This window comes from Bufo gargarizans, chromosome 6 (assembly GCF_014858855.1).
Source record: "Bufo gargarizans isolate SCDJY-AF-19 chromosome 6, ASM1485885v1, whole genome shotgun sequence".
Lineage (NCBI taxonomy): Eukaryota > Metazoa > Chordata > Amphibia > Anura > Bufonidae > Bufo > Bufo gargarizans.
The window spans coordinates 100,134,863-100,157,950 of record NC_058085.1 but is presented as its reverse complement, the minus strand read 5'-3'; the positions used below and the strand labels follow the sequence as shown (position 1 = coordinate 100,157,950).

The 23,088-nt window shown below is 45.0% G+C and overlaps 1 protein-coding gene across 1 annotated transcript in view; it reads left to right on the top strand.

The window, feature by feature from the left end:
- Positions 1 to 22,765, top strand: part of CFAP97D1 (CFAP97 domain containing 1) — a 99,477-nt gene extending 76,712 nt beyond the window's left edge. Inside the window, exons 3-5 of the mRNA XM_044299492.1 lie at positions 11,660 to 11,783; positions 17,434 to 17,484; positions 22,599 to 22,765. Of these exons, the coding sequence (XP_044155427.1) occupies positions 11,660 to 11,783; positions 17,434 to 17,484; positions 22,599 to 22,607 (184 nt within the window). The 3' untranslated portion in view covers positions 22,608 to 22,765. The remainder of the gene's footprint in view (positions 1 to 11,659; positions 11,784 to 17,433; positions 17,485 to 22,598) is intronic.
- Positions 22,766 to 23,088: the final 323 nt, after the last annotated feature.

Genomic DNA, 23,088 nt, shown 5'->3' with positions numbered 1-23,088 from the left:
AGCTAGCTCAGGTAGTGTGTGCTTTCCCGGGGGCACCCCCTGTCTGCTGTAGCTAGTTGTAGTTGAAAGATAGAACTGAGCATGTGTGTCCATCTCAGTGAGGTGGACAGAGAAATTAGAAAAAAAAAACAGCAGGTGGCGCTATACAGATACATTTTATTGAATAGCTCTGTGCCCACACAAAATTTTTAATTACATGCAATTACAAAAGCATTCAGATCCAGGTGCTGGTTTGATTACTGTAAAATATTTTTAATGGGACAATCTTTAATTGAATGAGCTGCAGTGTTGGTCACAGACACAATCATAGTGGTCACTATTCCACTGCCTATTGTTGGGGGTATCTGGGGGTTGGATTATTCACTGATAGTCTATCCTGAGGAGAGACTATAAAAAAGTCCAAGTAAAGTAGGAAAAACACATAGAGCATTATATATATATAATCACATAGTAATGTATATAATCCATTCTACAAGCAGCAGTCTTCTCACATGATATGTATTCTCTACTGGGGAGGTTTTTCACTATAATTTGTCAACATATCCAGCGCAAGCCCAATCTTCGGAGTCTGGCTGCAGATGAGATCCTTTTCCGTTAAATTCTTCACATACTGGAGATTAGATTTTTCTTTTTTCCTCACCATTTTAATTAGATTTCTCGCACCTCTCTGTCATGTGCAGCTAACCGCTAGATTGCCTCTTTTATCTCAGCATTACAGGGCACGGCGGGCTGTACAAGAACATTACATGTTTGCTACTGTGCACAGATTGTGCTTTGTTTTTCTTCAATTGAAATGTCTAACATAAGCTTCAAGGGTGTAATCTGAATGATGAAGATGTTGTTGATATGTGGATGTTTGCAAACCGATCACCAAAAGTCTACCCAAAGTACAGCTACAAAAAGTACAGCAAATAAAGAAAAGGGAATGGCGCAAAGGTTATGCCAAGAGGGAGTGGAAACAAGTGCCAGGCCACTGTGCCTCCAAATGGGAACCCGGGTGCTCCCGGGACATTTATACAGTATTTGTGCTGTAAAGGCTATGTACACCTTTGGGGGCAATTTTTTTTATCATTGCATTTCACTAATTTTTGACTAAAATTCATATTTTCAATTGACCTTTATTAAAAATATTGACCCATTCTGTCACAAAGTGTTAACTGTTTTTCTAACTGCACGACTGGTACTTTTACTTTGTGTTTACCTTTATCTCTAAACTACTAAGAGAACATAAACACTGTTTTAAGCCAGTTAGATAAGGATTGAGCTTTGATGAGGGTTTATAAGGGCAGAGAGCAGAGATAAGGAGTCCGTCTGCTCCCCAGATGACGGAAAAGACAAAAAATCCACAGGCTGCTACTACAGCATCTCAGCTAGGTGCACAAAAAAGGATTCCATATTTTTAACAAAGACCAATTGAAAAAAAGCTCAAAATAAGCATCTATTCTTAAAGGCGATGTATACCTTTGGAGGCAATTTTTTTTATTACTGCACTTTACTTATTTTGGGCTAAAAATCTTTTTTTCAATTGGTGTTTAGTAAAAAATATCGTGTCATACTGTCACAAAGGGTTAACTGTCTAGCTGTGTGAATCGTACTTTTTACTTTCACTTTGTGCTGGTCATCTAATAACCCTTATCTCTAAATTACTAAGAGGTCATAACACTTATTTAAGCCACATTCGTATCAGTAAGATCAGAACTGACCTATAATGAAAGTTTATAATGTCAGAGAGCAGAAATAAGGAGCCCGTCAGCTCCCTGCCTGACAGAACAGAGAGAAAATCTAGAGGCTGCTACTAGAGCATCTCAGCTCTGTATAGAAAAAAGGGTTTCATATTTGTAATAAAGACCAATTGAAAAAATTAGTTTTAGCTCAAAATGAGTACAATGCAGTAATAAAAAAAAAATTTGCCCCCAAAGGTGTCCGTAGTCTTTAGGTTGTGTCATTCCTGTATCATTCATAGTAAAATTTAAGAATCAATTGCTATCATTTTGCAGTGAAGGTCCTGTTGGGGGGGTGTCAACAGAGCATATATGATTAGAGGCCTACCTTGAAACTACTGGGTCCCCCTGCAAAATCAGGAAAAAGGGCCATCACCTATCATGTGGGGTACAATTAATATGGGGGGTGTTTATCAAGACCTATGATTTCCCCTGCGCTTTTGGCTGATTCTTCTAATTTATGGCAAGGTGCGGGCCTCATCATAAATTAGACGTGTCCTCTGGCAGTCTGTTTGCCGAGACTGAAATCTATGGCAGCTCAGAAAACTGGCGTAAAAGAAGGTAAATGTGCCAGGCCCCCTGTCCCCGCCCTCTACCTCACCACACCCGCTTCTCATGTGTAAGGACTGGTTTCTCCACGTCATCTTTGCACACGCCTTCTCACATATAACTTATAGGGACAGTATAGATGCAAACATTTTCGTCTGCAGCTATGATGCTCTGCATAAAAAAATCCAGTGTCTGGGAGATCAGCTCTAGGCCTTGGTTGTAGTATTGGTAATGCAATTTCTCATGGGTTCCAGGGGCCGGGCAAATATCTCTGATTGAAGAATACGAAAACGAGAACAGTGAAGTTCTGATCTTTTGAGACACTAGCAATCAATGGGGAAAAATGGTGACACTTGAAAAGCCTTTGATTCAGATGAAAAAGAAAGACTGACCCCAGACTGTGAGAACTATATGAGCAGTGATGTATGATCTTCTTTCATGAATACAATGCACAATCATCTTCTATCTGTCATAGCCAGCTCTGCCATAGACTACAGCAGAGATCTTTCACCTTCTAGCTCATGAGCCACTTGTATATGGTGCTGGTGCCATTCATACACCGCATTTGATTTGATATTTTTTGTATTTATTACATTGTATCTAATGTGTGTTACATATTATTTATGTACAGTATTTTACAGTATTAGATACAGTTGTGTCTGCAACTGCCAAGAACGGGTAAACCACATGCAGGGGGAGCTAATAGTTAGGGAGCAAACAAGGCCCCTGGGTTGGGCTCACATCCCATTTCTATCTTTAGATCCATCACATGCAACAGATTTTGTTGCAGAAATTTCTGTGACTGAAAACCAGTTCCTTTCATCTAAGGCTACTTTCACACTAGCGTTTCACGGATCCGCTTGAAGGGCATTTCAAACGGATCCGTCAATAAACTGACTAAACGGAGCCAAACGGAAGAAATTCAGACGGATCCGTTTGTACGGATCCGTCTGTATTACGGATCCGTTTGTCACGTTGGTTTCCGTTTTGTCATCCATTTAGCGGATCCGTTTTGAAAGGAAAAGCAGCTCTAGGTTCCATCTTCATGTATTGAGATCTATAGGGTTGTAATGCTCCTATATTTCTCCATGGCTATCTTGTTGAAGTTCCAAAGCTGGTCCGACTTTCTTGTGCACGACTACATGCACTTAAAGATGTATAGTGTTCGTTAGCGGGCCATATGTCCCTGATCGTCATTGATAGTACGTACAGGAGTACAGAGCATCATGATGCTGACCATGTTGTGCCGCAAATTGGGCTATTGTCCTGCACTCATATGATCTATTAGTGCAAGACTATATCCCAGCGGGCAGCTCAACTTGCACAGGATGATTGTATACTATGATGCTGTGTACTCTCGTGTGCACGATCAATGCCACTATGGGACATATGGCCCGCTCACAGACCATATGTCTCTTGTGGCATACAGTCGTGTGCAAGAGGCCTTAAAGGGGTTTTCTCATCTCATACAATGGGGGCATACCACTTTAAGGATATACCTACATTGTCTTATAGGCGCGGGTCCCACGGCTGGTACCCTCACATATATTGAGAACGAAGCTAAGAAAGTAGATGAGGTCGCACTGCGCTGCCGCCCTCCATCCATTTCTATAGTTGAGGCGGGGATTAGCATTTGGCGGTGGACATACCATGGGAAATGTGTCCTACAGCAACTGTGCTCCCCGCTCCGTTCTCAATATAGGTGCGGGTCCTACCAATGTTACCCACACCTATCAGACAATGGGGGCATATTCAAGTGAAATCCCCCCATTGTCTATGTGAATACCCCTTTAAAAACTCTATGTCCCTTGCGTGTCCCTTGTGGTAATCACACTAGTTATATTAGCGTCATCGGGAAATCATTAAACGTTAAAATCACAATTTATGAATTCCTGATGATGCTGACAGACCGTGACTACCACAAGGGCTCATATGAAAGGGCACAAGATTGAACAATGAACAAGCATTTGCTTGTTCATGTGCCAATCATAGGTTCTACGATCAATAAAGAGCCACAATTTAGCTCATTATTGATGGTCAGGTTTTAATGGATCTTACGACATTGGCACTAATGCTGTTTTGATATAAAAACTACCAAGGGTGTTGTAATAAACGCACAGTAGTGAGACTAGGGTAGTTTTTTATTTCAACACAGCTAGAGTGCCAATGTTCCCTGTACAGGACAATAAAAAGACAGACACAGTGCAGTAAAGTATAATTTTTTTTTTTTTCTGTCAATAAATAAATAAAATATAAACTTTTTTTTTTTTTTTACAACTGTTCATAACTGGTAGGGGAGGTGGACTCTTGTGGACTCGATGCACTGGGGCTGGCAATGGTAGCCCCCCTGTCCTGGCGAGCCACTGAGGTTAAACTACGGGCCATAGGAAAGGATGCAGGGCGTAATTGAGGGGTGTGGAGAAAGGAAGGATCTGAGGAGGAGGGTACCCGAGCATGTGTAGAGGTGGAGGGAGTTTGAAAAGAAGTAGGAGGAAAAGGGGCAGGAGAAGAAAAAGAAGAAGAAGGAAACACATGCTCGGTGGGGGGTGGGAAGGGAAAGGTTGGCGGTACTGGCCACTGCTGTGGGGTGGGGGGTAGGTGTGGGATGGGGGGTAGGTGTGGGATGGGGGTGGGGTTGGGGGTTGGGGGGGTGCATGATTTCCCATGACCCGTTCTCTACCATGATTTTAAACTGATGTAACTGCTCGGGCGTCATTGAGTCCATCAAACCGATCATGTTTAGCCCATAATGGTAGTTTGGGCTGCGTTGATACGCCGACTCCGCCCCTTCCCAGCGGCGAATCAAGTCAGCACCAAACTCCATTTGATGTCGGGCAAAACCTTCTAGAGCGTCGGAAACGACCTCTACAAGGTTCGCATAATCGGCTCGACTTGGCCTACCAGATCTCTGCCCGCTCACCAGGGCTCTTAAATTTTGACGGAAACCTAAGAGCCTCTGTTGAGCGGAGGGACCCGGTAGGGGACCCAGATTATCCTGAGCCGATGCATCAGGGACAGGAGGGCTGGCGCTGGCGATCTGTACTGGTTCCGCCTCAGGAGGTTGGTCAGGCTCCCGAGTGCTGCTGGCACTTCTGTAGAAAAAAAAAAGGAAAGTTAGGAATTGTTCTTTAAATAAAACATCCATGTTATATGCTATGTCTACCGTATAGCATAGGGGGCTGTCCAAAACAGGGGAGCCAAGCGCTCCACTGTCTCAGACAGCCCCTTACACTCAGACGGAGAGAACAGTTGTCCATCTGACTGTGGGGGGCTGTCCAAAACAGGGGAGCCAAACGCTACCCTGTCTCAGACAGCCCCTTACACTCAGACGGAGAGAACAGTTGTCCATCTGACTGTGGGGGGCTGTCCAAAACAGGGGAGCCAAACGCTCCACTGTCTCGGACAGCCCCCTTACAATTTATTTTTTAAACAGTTGTTATAAATATTTACCTTTTTGGTGCCATAGCCTTTCGTAGGAACCCCAGGGCCGCCGTATGGATGTATGTGGCCCCTGAGGTTCCTCCGGAGCCACTCGGGGCCTGACCCTCCTTGTTGTAATCCCTCCTGAAGCGGTCCCGGATAGATCGCCAACGCGTTATAACCAGTTTGACTATGGAAAAAAACTATAAAAACTAAAATCAGCATGATGAAAGGAAAACAACAATATTTTAATTTATTAAAATGCATATTGTTTTACTTACCATATTTCTCCTGAGCCGCCGCATCTAGATCCCCCCAGGTCTCTAAAACTTCTGCAGAGATGTCCCTCCAGAGCCGCTGGGTATGCCGATGATCGGCGTGGTGGCGGTCGGCGTGGTCCCATAACGCTGGACGCGCCTCCACCAGTCGGATGAGGAGCAGGTTATCGATGCTCGGAACCCCGAACTCCTCATCTTCCCTGGTGGAGCCTAGGGAACCCTGAAAAAAAGGAAATACAAAATTTAATGTAAATCCTAATACAAAATGCTAATTAAAACTACTAAATTCAATACTTACACGTCTACGACCGCCACGATCATTCCCGCGGACTCTGGAGGCGACTGGGGGATCCTCGCTGGCGGCTCTAGGTGCAGATTGCTAATACAAATTAAAAAATTTTTTGAAGACTGTACTTAAACCAATTTTTAAGAAATCTATATATATATATACTTACTTCTTGACAGCCCCGGTCCGGGCTTGGTCCACCTCCCCTGGACGCTGGCGATGCAGCAGGTGAGCTGGCCCCGGCAGCCACTTCGGGAGAGCCCTCCGCAGAAGATGATGAAGAAATCTATAATAAGAGCACATACTGATTAATGCAACAAATCAAACAGTAAAAAGTCCAAGTGTTGATTTTATACTTACGGGCCACTGGATACGGCGGCTCCTTCTGGGTGGGTTACGCCAGTCTATCGATGTCTTCTTTGATGACATCTGTACGCAACAGAATACCAGACAAAATGCAGATAACGTTAAAGGAACTTGTAGAGCACTATTTCCTCATATATCAACATTTTTTTTTTAGTTTTTTTTAATACTTACTTTTTAAAATATAGATATGGGCTTCCCCACCGCAGATGTCTCTTTCTTTTTTTTTTTTTCTTTTTTTGGAACGACCCTAATAATAAAATGATTAAAAAAATTAATCCGACAGGAGCCATAATCCCCCCAAGTTACATAAACACCCCGAGAGACAGCAGCCCAGCATAGTGCCAGCAGCCCCCCACAATGACATCAGGCCCCCAGTTCCAAACAACTCTCCCACAGTGCCCTCAGCCCCCCCAATGCCAGCAGCCCCCACAGTTCCAGTCACAAACACCCCTGCAGTGCCAGCAGCAGACACAGTTCCAGCCACAAACACCCCCGCACTGCCAGAAGCACCGCACAGTTCCAGCCACAAAAAACCCTGCAGTTCCATCCAGAAGCACCGCACAGTTCCAGCCACAAACACCCCCGCAGTGCCAGCAAACCGCACAGTTCCAGCCACAAACACCCCCGCAGTGCCAGCAAACCGCACAGTTCCAGCCACAAACACCCCCGCAGTGCCAGCAAACCGCACAGTTCCAGCCACAAACACCACCGCACTGCCAGCAAACCGCACAGTTCCAGCCACAAACACCCCCGCAGTTCCAGCAAACCGCACTGTTCCAGCCACAAACACCCCCGCAGTGCCAGCAGCAACCATAGTTCCAGCCACACGCCCCCCCCCCCCCCCCGGTGCCAGAAGCCCCCCATAAAGGCAGCCCACACCACCAGTGCCAGCGGCTCCCATTGTTCCAGACACACACACCCCTTCCCAAGTGCCAGCAGCCCCCCCACCCTAGAAATAGAGAGAGAGATAGATAGATAGATGGATAGATAGTAAAAAAAGAGAGATAGACAAACAGACAAAACTTCATACACTTACCAGTCTCACCAAGTCGATGATCCAAAATGGCCGACGATGAGGGGCAGGGACAGGAAGTTACTGGGCATGCGCAGAAACATGAACGTTTTCGAACGGATCCGTGTCAAAGCGGAGCCAGGACAGACGGATCCGTCCCCATTGACTTCCATTGTAACTATGAACGGATCCGTACGCCTCCGCACGGCCAGGCGGACACCAAAACGCTGCAAGCTGCGTTCGGGTGTCCGCCTGCTGAGCGGAACGGAGGCCAAACGCTGCCAGACTGATGCATTCTGAGCGGATCCTTATCCATTCAGAATTTGGCATTGGGGCAGTACGGATCCGTTCGGGGCCGCATGTGAGAGCCTTTGAACGGAACTCACAAGCGGAGCCCCGAACGCAAGTGTGAAAGTAGCCTAAATGGGGTTGTTTTGCCGGGAAGCACATGAAACTCTGCAAATCTCACTCAAATGAATGTAACTGATTTCAGTCGCAGAACTTTCTGCAACAAAATCTGCGATGTGTGAAGGTACCCTAACAAACTCAAAAAAAAGGGTGCAAACTGATGCCAACTGAAGGGCATACTTTTACATAGACTTCAATCTGTCACAGCGTGGTAGGATTATATCGGCTGGAGCAATTTTCTTTATTCTTACCCACTAGAAGAGCCGAACAATGAAAGTAACTGAAGTGCCGAATTTAGCACATACGTAGCTGAACTTAATGAGTGTAGTCCATTGGGTTTCTGTTCAGGAAGACACTTTTACCATGCATGCAGGACTTTTTTGTAGGTATTTTTGACGGAATCTGTACAGATACTCCGACACAGATGTGAACATGCCCTTGAATTATGATGTAGCTATAGTTAATAGCACACAATACATGATACCTCATTTGTTGTGATGCACCTGGCGGTTCATTTTAGAGTAGGGATGGACACATTTTTCTGGTCCAAGAGCCCCATGGTAAGACTGAACCATTCCCAAGGGCCACAATAAAACTTAAAGGAGCTGTCCGGGTTCAGAGCTGAACCCGGACAAATCCTCCATTTTCATCCAGACAGCCCCCCTAATTTGAACATCAGAGCAGTTCATTCTCCGATACTCTCCTTTGCCCTGCGCTAAATAGCGCAGGGCAAAGGCATTTTCCGGAGTTCCGGTGACGTACCAGGCTTTCCATGGGGCTGCCAGGAAGCCCGGTGACGTCACCGGCACTGATTGGCGGGTTTTAGCGCTACCCTAGTCTGTAAAACGACTAGGGCAGGGCTAAAGCACGTCCATCTGAGCCGGTGACATCACCTAACACACTTCTGGGCAGAAGCTTCCTCCCGGCAGTGTGTTATTGTAAACAAAAGAGCCCTTGCCCTGCGCGATCTAGCGCCGGGCAAGGGAGCACATCGGAGCATGAAATGCTAACATCAGGGGTGCTTCCTGGTGAAATAATGGGTATGTCCAGGTTCAGCTCTGAACCCGGACAACCCCTTTAAAGGGGTTTTACCATATCAGAAATTAACAGGGTTTTCTAAGATTTCCTTACTGATGACCTATCCTCGGGATAGATCACCAGTATCTGATCGGTGGGGGTCCGACACCCAGGACCCCCGCAGATCAACTATTTGAGAAGGCAGCGGCACTCCTGTGAACGACGCTGCCTTGTCTCTGCTTTTCCTAGGCCAAATGATGACATGTTCATCTCTCACGTGGCCTAGGAGCAGCTCAACCCCAAGCACAGCCACTATAAAATGTACGGTGCTATGCTTGGTGCTCAAAGGAGCGCCGCAGCCTTCTCAAAACAACTGATCGGAAGGGGTCCCGGGTGTCGGACTCCCACCAATCAGATACTGATTACCTATCCAGAGGATAGGTCATCAATAAATAAAAAATCCTGGAATACCCTTTTAATGGCATGTCTGGTAGGTGGCAGCTCCACCTCCAGGACTCCCACCTATTGGGAGAATGAGGTCTCCTTCTTCACAATTCACACAGCAGAAAGTGTGTCTATCTCACTTGTACTTTAATTAGTGAAACAGCCAAGATAATCAACAGTAAGGATAGCCTCTCTTATACATGGCCACCTCTGCACTTTTTTTTTAGTTCTTACTGGAGTGCCCCCACTCTGCCAATATATCTGGGTCTCAGAGATGGCCACTCGATACATCATTAGTACTTATCTGCTCCCACACTATGTGCCACTGACTTGTAAAATACATGTGAGCAATGGTCAGATACAAATAAGCATGTCTGTGACCAGATGGTTGGGGACCATACAGAATGGCGGCCCACAGGTTAAACAATGCTATTTTAGGGGAAGATCAGGTTCTTTTGGTGACCAAGTCACTCCCAGGTCCTTGATGTTCAGCTTATTCGCTGTCAGAGGTACAGGTGTGCAGCCATGATTCACACAGTTACAGTAACATGCTTGTTTAGCTGCAGTAGCCATGAACATTATATATTTCACAATGGTTTTATACGATGGAGTACCCTCTGAATTTGTATATGTATTAATTAGATAAAGACTTTTTTTGCCTTTTTTTATGTGATTTAATGGGTGCTGTGATTAGGGCACTATTCAAAGTGCACATTATAAGCTAATTACAGCGCCCCCAAGTTTGCTTGGTCAAGAGGTAAAAGGCAGTCATGTACCTAAAGAGATCATGGCTATGACCAGGTGGTGCCTCCTAGCCTACTAGGTAAAATGCATAGAATGTTGTGAGTTTGAACCCCTCTGGTGACAGTTTAAAAGTAAAACATTCTAAATTTACAGGGGTATCCCCATACAATGTCAGAATGCTAAAAGTGTTTGGGGATACCCTCAACGATGACTCTATATATGGAAATAGGCGTATATGGAGTCAGGCAAAAGTGGATACCACTGCATGGGAAAAGCAGTCGGCCCACCGGGAAAGTCCTGGTAAAGTACATTGCCAATTTGCCCCTAGCTCTTAGGAACTTTCGATGAAGCAGATTTTTATTTATTTTTTACCCTTCTCCAGATCTGTACCTCAACACAATTCTGGCCCTGAGCTCTACAGGCAGTTCTTTCCTCCTCATGGCATAGCTTTTACTCCGATATGCACTGTCAGCTGTGAGACCTTATATAGACATCAGCGTGTGTGTTGTAAATCATGTTCAATCAACCGAATTTACCGCAGGTGGACTTCAATCAAGATGAAACATCTCTAAGATGATGAAGAGAAATGGGAGGCCCCCAGAGCTACATAAATTTTAAGTGCAATAGCAAGGGAATTCTTAGGCTACTTTCACACTAGCGTTGGTTTAAACCGGCGTTCAATTCCGACACTGGAACTGCCCGCCGGATCCGGAAAAACGTGTGAAAACGGATTACATTTGAATCCTGATCAGGCTTTCGATCACAATGGAAAAATGCATTGGAAAAAACGGATCCGCCATTTATGGACTTTAACTTTTTTTTCACATTTTTCGGGTTTAACATGCAAAAGCCGGATCCGTTTTGACTGAACACACGGGGCCGGATCCGGCGTTAATGCAAGTCAATGGGAAAAAAGCCTGATCAGGCGTTCAGTCAAAGTGTTCAGGCTTTTTGGCCGGAGGTAAAAATACTGCATGCTACGTTTTTCTGAAAAGCCTGATCAGTCAAAAAGACTGAACTGAAGACATCCTGATGCATCCTGAAGGACTGACTCTCCATTCAGAATGCATTAGGATAAAACTGATCAGTTCTTTTCCGGATTTGAGCCCCTAGGACGGAACTCAGCGCCGGAAAAGAAAAACGCTAGTGTGAAAGTACCCTTACATTCGTGCTAAATTTCACTTTCATTTTCAATAAATTTTCAAAAAAAATTCAAAAATTATTTTTTTCACTTTCTAATTGTGAGAAACTGAGTCCAGATTGATGGGAAAAACTAGATTTTTTATTTTAAAATTTTAGCACAAGGCCGCAACGTAACAAAATGTGAAGGAAGTAAACTGTATAGTATGGCATAGTTTGATGTATAGTATTTTCCTGTCTTACTAATTTTATTTCGCTTAATTCTGTTTCATAGCTTTAACAGCAGCAGAAGGAACAGAGAAATTGTAAGGATCACTGCAGAGAACCAAGCAATACACAAGAGGATTCAGGACAGCAAGCCAAACTATGATCACAAGAAGTGGGAAGAGGAATGGAAGGTGATCTTATATCCGTGTTCATATAGTGAAGTAAACTTTCCTAATAGTACCTATGAGAGATGCACTTAAAAAACTGAAAACGTCCCAGAAATCAGGTGGAGAATGAGAGCATCATGTAACTGTGTATAAACAGAAGAAAAAGTTCCAGCATCCAGGATAAAATGTTGCCAATTTCTTTATTAAACTTCGGTTACAATCCAATTAAACAGACATGATCTCCATGTTTTGAACCAGCCAGGTTCTTACTCATAACCCTGGGTTATGAGTAAGAACCTGGTTGGTTCGAAACATGTTTACCGAGCAGTGGAGGGAGATCATGTCTGTTTAATTGGATTGTAACCAAAGTTATATAAAGAAATTGGCAACATTTTATCCTGGATGCTGGAACTTTTTTGTCTGTTTATACGCAGTCACTCTGTGGCTTCCTGATGCTGCTGCCACCTCCACACTTCATGACTGGGCCACTATTTAGCCTTTTTGGCTTGGCTGATAGCATCATTTATTTGACCCTTCTTCTGATCTGTCAGAAGGAAGGAAAAATGAGATTCACAATGGATCCTCGCTGTGTAGCAGCTGTAAGGCCTGTATGACATGGTCCCTCAGAATTGGCTTATGATTAGGTAACCAAAAGCAGGAGTGGGTACAGAACACAGAAGACATGCAAATATTCTGTTTACCTGTCCTTTCTGTTTTGGGTCCTCTCCTGTTTATTTTGGCATTAGCAATACTGATGGATTACTCACCAAATGCTGACTGAGTGAAAACGGATACTCCACAGACAGGATCAGTATTTTGTGGGTTATTGTTCTGACGGATCAGTGGAAGGGCAAAATAATCAGTGACGTCAACACAAACTTACTGCTGACACCCTTTCCACTCTGTCAGAGGGCTTTACTTGTTTTAGGCCTCATGCACACGACCGTTGTGTGCACCCGTGGCCGTTGTTCAGTTTTCCGTGATTTTCTGCGGATCCATTGACTTTCAATGGGTCCGTTGAAAACTCGGAAAATGCACCGTTTGTCATCCACCTCCGTGATCCGTGTATCCTGTCCGTCAAAAAAATAAGACCTGCCCTATTTTTTTGACGGACAACGGTTCACGGACCCATTCAAGTCAATGGGTCCATGAAAAAACACGGATGCACACAAGATTGGCATCCATGTTCGTGATCCGTGGCCGTAGGTTACTTTCATACAGACGGATCCGAAGATCCGTCTGCATAAAAGCTTTTTCAGAGCTGAGTTTTCACTTTGTGAAAACTCAGATCCGACAGTATATTCTAACACAGAGGTGTTCCCATGGTGACGGGGACGCTTCTAGTTAGAATATACTACGAACTGTGTACATGACTGCCCCCTGCTGCCTGGCAGCACCCGATCTCTTACAGGGGGCTGTGATCCGTACAATTAACCCCTCAGGTGCCGCACCTGAAGGGGTTAATTGTGCGTATCATAGCCCCCTGTAAGAGATCCGGGGCTGCCAGGCAGCAGGGGGCAGACCCCCTCACTCCCCAGTTTCAATTTCATTGGTGGCCAGTGCGGCCCCCCCGACCCCCCTCCCTCTATTGTATTAATATCATTGGTGGCACAGTGTGCGCCCCCCCCCCGGCCCCCCCTCCCTCCCTCTATTGTATTTATATCATTGGTGGCACAGTTTCCGGCCCCCCCTCCCTCCCTCTATTGTATTTATATCATTGGTGGCACAGTGTGCGGCCCCCCCCGGCCCCCCCCCCTCCTTCCCTCTATTGTAATTATATCATTGGTGACACAGTGTGCGGCCCCCCTCTCCCCCCCTCCGATCATTGGTGGCAGCGGAGAGTTCCAATCGGAATCCCAGTTTAATCGCTGGGGCTCCGATCAGTAACCATGGCAACCAGGATGCTACTGCAGTCCTGGTTGCCATGGTTATTTAGCAATATTAGAAGCATCATACTAACCTGCTGGCTGCTGCGCTGTCTGTGACCGGCCGGGAGCTCCTCCTACTGGTAAGTGACAGATCATTAAGCAATGCGCCGCACAGACCTGTCACTTACCAGTAGGAGGAGCTCCCAACCGGTCACAGACAGCGCAGCAGCCAGCAGGTAAGTATGATGCTTCTAATATTGCTAAGTAACCATGGCGACCAGGACTGCAGTAGCGTCCTGATTGCCATGGTTACCGATCGGAGCCCCAGCGATTAAACTGGGACTCCGATTGGACCTCTGCGCTGCCACCAATAATCAGGGGGGGGGGGAGAGGGGAGGCCGCACATTGTGCCACCAATGATATAAATACAATAGAGGGAGGGAGGGGGGCCGGACACTGTGCCACCAATGATATAAATACAATAGAGGGAGGGAGAGGGGGCCGGGGGGGGCGCACACTGTGCCACCAATGATATAAATACAATAGAAGGTGGGAGGGGCGCCACACTGGCCACCAATGATATTCAAACTGGGGAGGGAGGGGGGTCTTCCCCCTGCTGCCTGGCAGCCCCTGATCTCTTACAGGGGGATATGATACGCACAATTAACCCCTTCCGGTGCGGCACCTGAGGGGTTAATTGTGCTGATCACAGCCCCCTGTAAGAGATCGGGTGCTGCCAGGCAGCAGGGGGCAGTCATGTACACAGTTCGTAGTATATTCTAACTAGAATCGTCCCCATCACCATGGGAACGCCTCTGTGTTAGAATATACTGTCGGATATGAGTTTTCACGATGTAACTCAAATCCGATGGTATATTCTAACATAGAGGTGTTCCCATGGTGATGGGGACGCTTCAAGTTAAAATATACCATCGGATTGGAGAAAACTCCGATCCGATGGTATAAAAGGGACTCCTGACTTTACATTGAAAGTCAATGGGGACAGATCCGTTTGCAATTGCACCATATTCTGTCAACGTCAAACAGATCCGTCCCCATTGACTTGCATTGTAATTCAGGACGGATCCGTTTGGCTCCGCACGGCCAGGCGGACACCAAAACAACTTTTTTTTCATGTCCGTGGATCCTCCAAAAATCAAGGAAGACCCACGGACGAAAAAACGGTCACGGGTCACGGACCTACGGACCCTGTTTTTGCGGACCTTAAAAAAAAACGGTCGTGTGCATGAGGCCTAAGCATTTAATAGAACAGGTTCTGTAGACATCTATGTGGAATCAGCTGACGACGGTGTAAAAGGAGTGCACTTCTTCTTGGTGCTAACATCGACCTGTAAGGCTAAGTTCATACTTGAGTTATTTGGTAAGTTTTGGCCCTGTGACTGCCCAAATAAGTGAAGTGTGCATGTCATACTGACTCACAGTATTATTGCACTATCAAAGCAGACTCCCTATGTCTGTTACTGCAAGGCACAGTGTTCTACACCACTATAAAGCCTCTCTGCAGCCAGGAAATAGCAATTTTTTAACGACATTCGCCGCGAATATATTCGGATCGAACCAAGTTTTTCCAAACTAATTCCGTGAACCGGCGAATCGAATTTTTAAAAAATTTGCTCATCTCTAATCATAATCATTGTGCCTGTGAATAAACAAGTAATATGTAGTAGCTTTCTAAGCATAGAAATCCACTATTCTCATTATGGTAAGGCTATTGTAAGTAGTGTATAAGACACGTACATTCTTGGACACAGCTCTGCATTCAGCATGCTGATGTCTAGCCCTGTCAATCAAGGGGAGCAGGGAGTACACAGAGCACAGGGGTGTTACTAAAGCAGTACTCTGCAGATTCAGCCTCGCCCCCTGGTGCTCCAACATATTCACCTGCATCAGCCTTGGCAAATAACAGCTCTGGAACATATAGGGTGACATTATGCAAGCTCAAAGGCAAACTTTCCTGTTATAATTTTACAAACAGATTATGGAATCCTTAGAATTGAACCAGCTGGCCACAGTTTATCTGCAGATGTGACAAACCCTGGATGGCCAAATGGTGGACAAGCAATGTTGATTACCACTCATTACCAGGACTGCTTGCATGTATTGATTTTTCACCTCTAACAATTCAGGTCCCAGCTACTAAATAGATTGGATTTCATGTTTTGCTATTTGTCATCACAGCAATGGATTTTCCCACCACAACAAATGCTGACTTATTGCATTCATATGATTCTGGAAATTGGGACCATTAATGACTACTAGAATGAATGTTCAGTGATGCCCGTGGTGAACACACTGTATGTGTGCAGCAAGCCCAGGAGAGCAAAGGAGAGGATAGGAGTGATAGTACGGTGGTTGTAGTTAGTACTACGTCTGATGCTCCCCTGGACCATACAGTGATAGGAAGGGCACACCCTGGTCTTGGGGTTCTCCTTCCTAATGGTTGTTTGGGTGCCCTTGAAGGAGATCAGTTGTAAGGTTCAAGGCAGGGTCCCCTGCAGCCGTGGCGGCAATGATAAGGCGGTTGTGCGGTAGAACAGTTCTTTACTGAAAAATCAAGTTCAAGCACATGTGTTTGCAAATGCAATTTCCACAGATCTTACAGGTTACATGGAAGCAGAAGTGGTAAACAGGACAAAATGTCTCTTTAAAGCATTTCTCTTCACACTGCACTTCTGTAGCTGACTTTTGCATAAGCATCCAGAAACAAGTTGCAACACTTTCTTACTATGTAACCACAGGGCGGCCGCGGACCCCAACATAAGACTAAGCTCCGCAGTGCACTTTTGTACAGATTGCTGTACTCACAGTTAATGAGGTTATCCAAAATGCGCCCTGACCTTGTAAAGTGACCACTTCCTGGATCACGTGCCGTACATTGGACATGTGATTCTAGCCTGGGATTAGAACCTGCAGCGCAAGCATGAGTCTGAATCTGGCCACAGTGCTAGACTCCCGCATGTGCTTCTGGTGAGTTCAGGTGGGACTAACTGGCAAGGCAGACCCGTGCTCTTCTCTGCACATGGTCCTTTCTTGTCTAGCCATCTCATTGGTCTTTTTTGATTTTTATAAGACACAGTGCTGCTCTGCCCGGAAGTGCAACACAGCCTCATTAGTTTTTCTGCACAAAGCCTTATCAAAGGTGGCGCTGTATAAAGGTAAAATTTAATGGTCCTCACCCTTTCGTTATTCTGATTGGTTGGGGTCCAGTAGTCAGATCCCCACCAATCAGTGGCATGTCATCACTTCAGGTGGGACCAATTGACAAGCCAGACCCAAAGATCTGCCATTTCTGCATTCACACAATCAGTTATATACACAATGTTAACAATATACCGTATTAATAAGCTAAACTGATGGAGGTTCCTTTGTGGAGCCCCCAATGTCAGCTTATTCATTCTAGTTTATTCAAGTTCTCTATATTATATACAGCTGTGCTATAATCTTATTTATAGCTCTGGTACACATACATTGCAATACTCCTCTGTGAGCTTCATTGAATCTTGTATTATAGCATATATCAGCATTTCCATCCTGGAAACATCAGAGACAGAAGCCACATGGGAAGGAGATTTGTCACCCTCCAGTATGAAACATAATAACAAGTCCAACTTCAGCTTCAATCGATTTGTTAAAGGCCAATTACAGTTTTCTTGGCCAGTTCAGTATGACATACGCAGTAATATGTCATTTTCGATACACTGTAAAGGAAGGCAAAACCTCGGTTCATTTCAGTCTGTCTGATAGCTTGCTAAGAAGTGGCTTACAGTTCTATGTTCTCTCACCAGGCTACAAGAAAATACCTGCAGAACACGTCTTCTTACCACACTCTGGCCAAGGTATGACATTTGTGTGTTTATCGTGCCATGAACAAACAGAAAGTGCACTAGAACATGTCACTAGTCAGGACTGCACCCCAGAGGTGGACTGCTGGGCCCTGAAAAAAAAAGTGTCCCCGGAAAAAATATAAATAAAAAATAAAAGTGGCATCTTGTTGTAGGCAGGTCCAAATTGAAAGATGGCAGGCCAACACAAGTAGGTGAGGCCAGCAATACTGTAGTGTAGCACAAACTACTGCCCTAGGAGGACCAAATAACACAATGCCGCTGGCCAGATGCATAAGTACCTGATTAGCCTAAATTAATGTTGAGAGCATCATATTGTTTTGTACCCGGCCGGAAGCCGTAAGGAGGGCCCAGGTGGCCCCCTGGGCATTGGCCTACCAGAAAATTTCCCTGTATGGTATATGACCAGTCCGCCCCTGCTGGGTCCTCATATGTAGTTTAGTTTAATTCCATCTTATGGGCCACTGGGACAGCAGGCATAGCAAGCTTCAAGAGAAACTCCAGGCAAGTATCGTGGAGTTCTAGATCCTCAAAAATGTGTTTCCACCATTCTGGAGGTCCAGCAGTGTCCTCAGCAGATGTCTGAGTAGCACTAGCATTAATTTCTAACATTCTACATGGAAAATACTAATGTCATTGCAGTATTTTCTACACTATGGCTTTTGCCAGTCATACTTCGATGCCAAGTTGCCACACAATGGCTCAGTGGTTAGGGCTAATGTCTGCATGGAGTGTGTGTTTTCATCCTGTGTGCCTTGTATGCCTAGTTCCGCTGAATGTAATGATACAGTGGGATGCGAAAGTTTGGGCAACCTTGTTAATCGTCATAATTTTCTTGTATAAATTGTTGGTTGTTACGATAAAAAATGTCAGTTAAATATATCATATAGGAGACACACACAGTGATATTTGAGAAGTGAAATGAAGTTTATTGGATTTACAGAAAGTGTGCTATAATTGTTTAAACAAAATTAGGCAGGTGCATAAATTTGGGCACCACAAAAAAGAAATGAAATCAATATTTAGTAGATCCTCCTTTTGCAGAAATTACAGCCTCTAAACGCTTCCTGTAGGTTCCAATGAGAGTCTGGATTCTGGTTGAAGGTATTTTGAACCATTCCTCTTTACAAAACATCTTTAGTTCATTCAGGTTTGATGGCTTCTGAGCATGGACAGCTCTCTTTAAGTCACACCACAGATTTTCAATTATATTCAGATCTGGGGAATGAGATGGCCATTCCAGAACGTTGTACTTGTTCCTCTGCATAAATGCCTTAGTGGATTTTGAGCAGTGTTTAGGGTCGTTGTCTTGTTGAAAGATCCAGCCCCGGCGCAGCTTCAGCTTTGTCACTGATTCCTGGACATCGGTCTCCAGAATCTGCTGATACTGAGTGGAATCCATGTGTCCCTCAACTTTGACAAGATTCCCAGTCCCTGCACTGGCCACACAGCCCCACAGCATGATGGAACCCCCACCATATTTTACTGTAGGTAGCAGGTGTTTTTCTTGGAATGCTGTGTTCTTTTTCCTCCATGCATAACCTTCCCCTTGTTATGGCCAAATAACTCAATTTTAGTTTCATCAGTCCAAAGCACCTTATTCCAAAATGAAGCTGGCTTGTCCAAATGTGCTTTAGCCCACCTCAAGTGGCACTTTTTGTGCTGTGGGCGGAGAAAAGGCTTCCTCTGCATCACTCTTGCATACAGCATCTCCTTGTGTAAAGTGTGCCGAATAGTTGAACGATGCACAGTGACTCCATCTGCAGCAAGATGATGTTGTACGTCTTTGGTGCTGGTCTGTTGGTTGACTCTGACTGTTTTCACCATTCGTCGCTTCTGTCTATCTGAGATTTTTCTTGGTCTGCCACTTCAAGCCTTAACTTGAACTGAGCCTGTGGTCTTCCATTTCCTCAATATGTTCCTAACTGTGGAAACAGACAGCTGAAATCTCTGAGACAGCTTTCTGTATCCTTCCCCTAAACCATGATGGTGAACAATCTTTGTCTTCAGGTCATTTGGGAGTTGTTTTGAGACCCCCATGTTGCTACTCTTCAGAGAAAACTAAAAGAGGAGGGAAACTTACAATTGACCCCCTTAAATACTTTCTCATAACTGGATTCACCTGTGTATGTAGGTCAGGGGTCACTGAGCTTACCAAGCCAATTTGAGTTCCAATAATTAGTTCTAAAGGTTTTGGAATCAATAAAATGACAACAGTGCCCAAATTTATGCACCTGCCTCATTTTGTTTAAACAATTGTAGCACACTTTCTGTAAATCCAATAAACTTGATTTTGCTTCTCAAATATCACTGTGTGTGTCTCCTATATGATATATTTAACTGACATTTTTTATCGTAACAACCAACGATTTATACAGGAAAATCATGATGATTAACAAGGTTGCCCAAACTTTCGCATCCCACTGTACCTTTCAATTAGCGATTCGTTGCTTCATTCTGGAGAAAAACGTACGTTTGATCCATATGCAAATGAGCAGTTATGAGTACAGAGGGTGGGCCCAAGCCACTCTGTGCACCCTTACTCCTCCTGCTTCCTCTGCTAGCCCCCTCCCCCTCCTTCTGGATTGACAGAGTCAGGTTCCTGCATAGTCATCTAGCCTGGCCTTTTCAATAAAGAATGAAATGGAGGGGCTGGCAGAGAAAGTAGGAGGATCAAAGATGCACAGAGTGACTTGGGTCCTCCCTTGATGCTCTTCACTGCTTAATTGCATATGGATTGAAAATACCTTTTCTCCAGAATGAAGCAATGGATCACCAGGTGAAAGATATCATTACATTCAGCTGAGCTAGACCTACAAGGTGATGTGTGGGTTTAATATTGAATTTCCTGGTGACAGACTCCCTTTAATGGGGTCTTCTGGGTTCACGAAAATGACAGCCTATGCTTAGGATAGTGCAATCAATATCAGATTGGTGGGGTATGACTCACGACACCCCCATCGATCAGCTGTTGGTGAGCACAAAGGCCTATTTATTGTTAACCCTGCATGACGTCTACATACTTGGCTATGTAGGGTTTTCAAGATTTGTCCTATTAAAAAGGGGAAAAAAAGGAGAATCTCCTAGAGCACGGGTGGGGAACCTCCAGTTCTGATCATTTCATGTGGCCTCTGGCCCCCTGCCAGAAACTTTTGTGAAAATGCTAATGACCACTTCCATTATGGAAGCAGTCATTAACATGCGGGAGGCAAGGGAGGTGAGAACAGCACTGCACTGGCTGTCCTCAACTTCCCTGGTCTTCTTCCGGCCCCGCTCTGTGTCCTGACACATACAGCGTCCGGACATAGACGTGCACGTAGACGCGCATTATGACCTGACGCTGTGCGTGGTCAAGTCACTGTACAGCGCGGCAGGAAGAAGACCAGGGAGGGTAAGTGAATTTGCCCAGAGGCAGCACCATACGGAGCTGGAGAGGTAAGCTTATTTATTTATTTTAAATGTCTGATATGAGGTCTGATTGGGGCTGATCTGAGGCTAATGGAGGGTGAGGAGGGTGTGATGGGGGTCTGATCTGAGGCTAAATGGTCTGATGGAGGCTGATCTGAGGCTCGGTAGGGTCTGATTTGTGGCTAGGGGTCTGATCTGATCTAAGGCTGGGAGGGTCTGATCTGAGGGTCCTATTGGGGTCTGGTATGAGGCTGGGGGGTCTGATGGAGGCTGATCTAAGGCTGGGGAGTCTGATGAGGGTCTGATCTGAGGCTGGGGGGTCTGATCTGAGGCTGGGGAGGGTCTGATCTGATGCTGGGGGGTCTGATGGAGGTGTGATCTGAGGCTGGGAGCCTGATCTAAGGCTGGGGAGGGTCTGATGAGGGTCGGATCTGAGGCTGGGGGTCTGATGGGAGTCTGATCTGAGGCTGATGTAGTCTGGGGGGGCTGATAGGAGGCTGATCTGAGGCTGATGGAGGTGGGGGGGGGGGCAGATCTGAAGCTGAGAAAGGGACAAAGGCAGGGACTGTTGCGAAGAAAGGGACAGGGACAGTGGCAGGGAGAGTGAAAGCTGGGTGAACCCCTCTCTGGATCTCCTGGGATTAGCTTGGCTGCCATTAATGCCAAATAAAGAACTAAATATGTAACTTAAGTTCTGAACTTAAAACTTAGACTGCTATGTGTGATCAAAATGGCACCTGTACTATATGTAATATGTATAGTGCAGACGCCATTTTGTGCTGCAAAAATACAGCACTCTAGATTTTTTTAAATTGAAGTGCAATCTCTGTAACTTAGCCCTAAGTCAGTTATACGTTTGACCAAATATAGAAGTCAAATCTTTAAGTTGAGAATTTTGTATGGCCCGCGAATGATGTTACAAATATCCAAATGGCCCTCGGCAGCAAAATGGTTCCCCACCCCTGTCCTAGAGGGTAATTAACCTTTCAGACAAGTTTATTTCCAAATGTTCTATGTGCCCTGAAATTCATTTTTGTGATTATACTTTATCAATATTACTGTTTTACTAAAAATACAGGCACCCAAAGTACAGGATGTCCATCACGCTTTGGAATTAGTAAACTGGCATGCCCCTGACAAGCTAGCAGTGTATGGATTCCACTGTACTGCTAGAATAGGGACTGCAGCCAGGCACACATCGATTCTCCTGCTAGGCTAATCCTGGCATAGCACATGGGTACAGGCTCTCCTGCACTATGTGCTATGTAGAGCTTTTAGCTGAGCAGTACAGGCGCAGGCAGTAGCAGAGATGTGTGCTTCTACCACGACAGCACTTGCTGCAGCCCCTATGCCAGCAGTACAGTGGAATCCGTACGCTGCTGACAAGTCAATGATGTGCGAGTGTACTGATTTCAAAGCACAATAGAATTCTTGAACTTTTGGTGTCTATTGATTTAGCAAAAGAGTAAAATCGATAAATACAGTATAGTACAAAGGGCATTGAGAACATTTTTAAATAAGCTTGTCTAAAAGGTTAGTTATCTTTCAAAGTTTGTTCCCCAAATAATAATGTCAGGGGCCGTGGTATATGTGTGTGTGCATGCATTCACAAACGCTGCTATCTAGATGTCATATATAGGTGCTACTCGAATGTATTTCATTGTATTGTACATTTATTCCATTTTACTATTTACATACAGGGCAAATGAATGGGCTGAATTCCAGCTCTTACATCACGGATATTCCACGTCCCAAATAAAAGGAACAGCGCGGAAAAGAACATCATGGAGAATATGTCATTCTTAGTCTAGATTTTCTTTACAGTCCTGCAGATTGGGATAACCTCTAGGTGACATGTGTAACACTATCTACCAGTAAATGTGTCATTATAATATGGTCTATTAACAGTAATTGTTGAATAAAAATGGCTATAAAATATACATACGATGGCAACTTTACACTTTCACCGGTTGCATCCTGTGGTTGACTGATATTGTGTAATGGTGGCACTACCACGTTGTGAAATATATTATTAAACACCACATTGACGTGATCTTAAAGAAATTTCAGTGTGAAAATGCCAAGTGCCAGTGTAACGTCCAGTTATTACTAGTGTTAGGATCCTGACCATGAAGCCAAGTAACCGTGATGTGGTTCTTTTGTGCCATTTACAATAATATGGTTCCCACC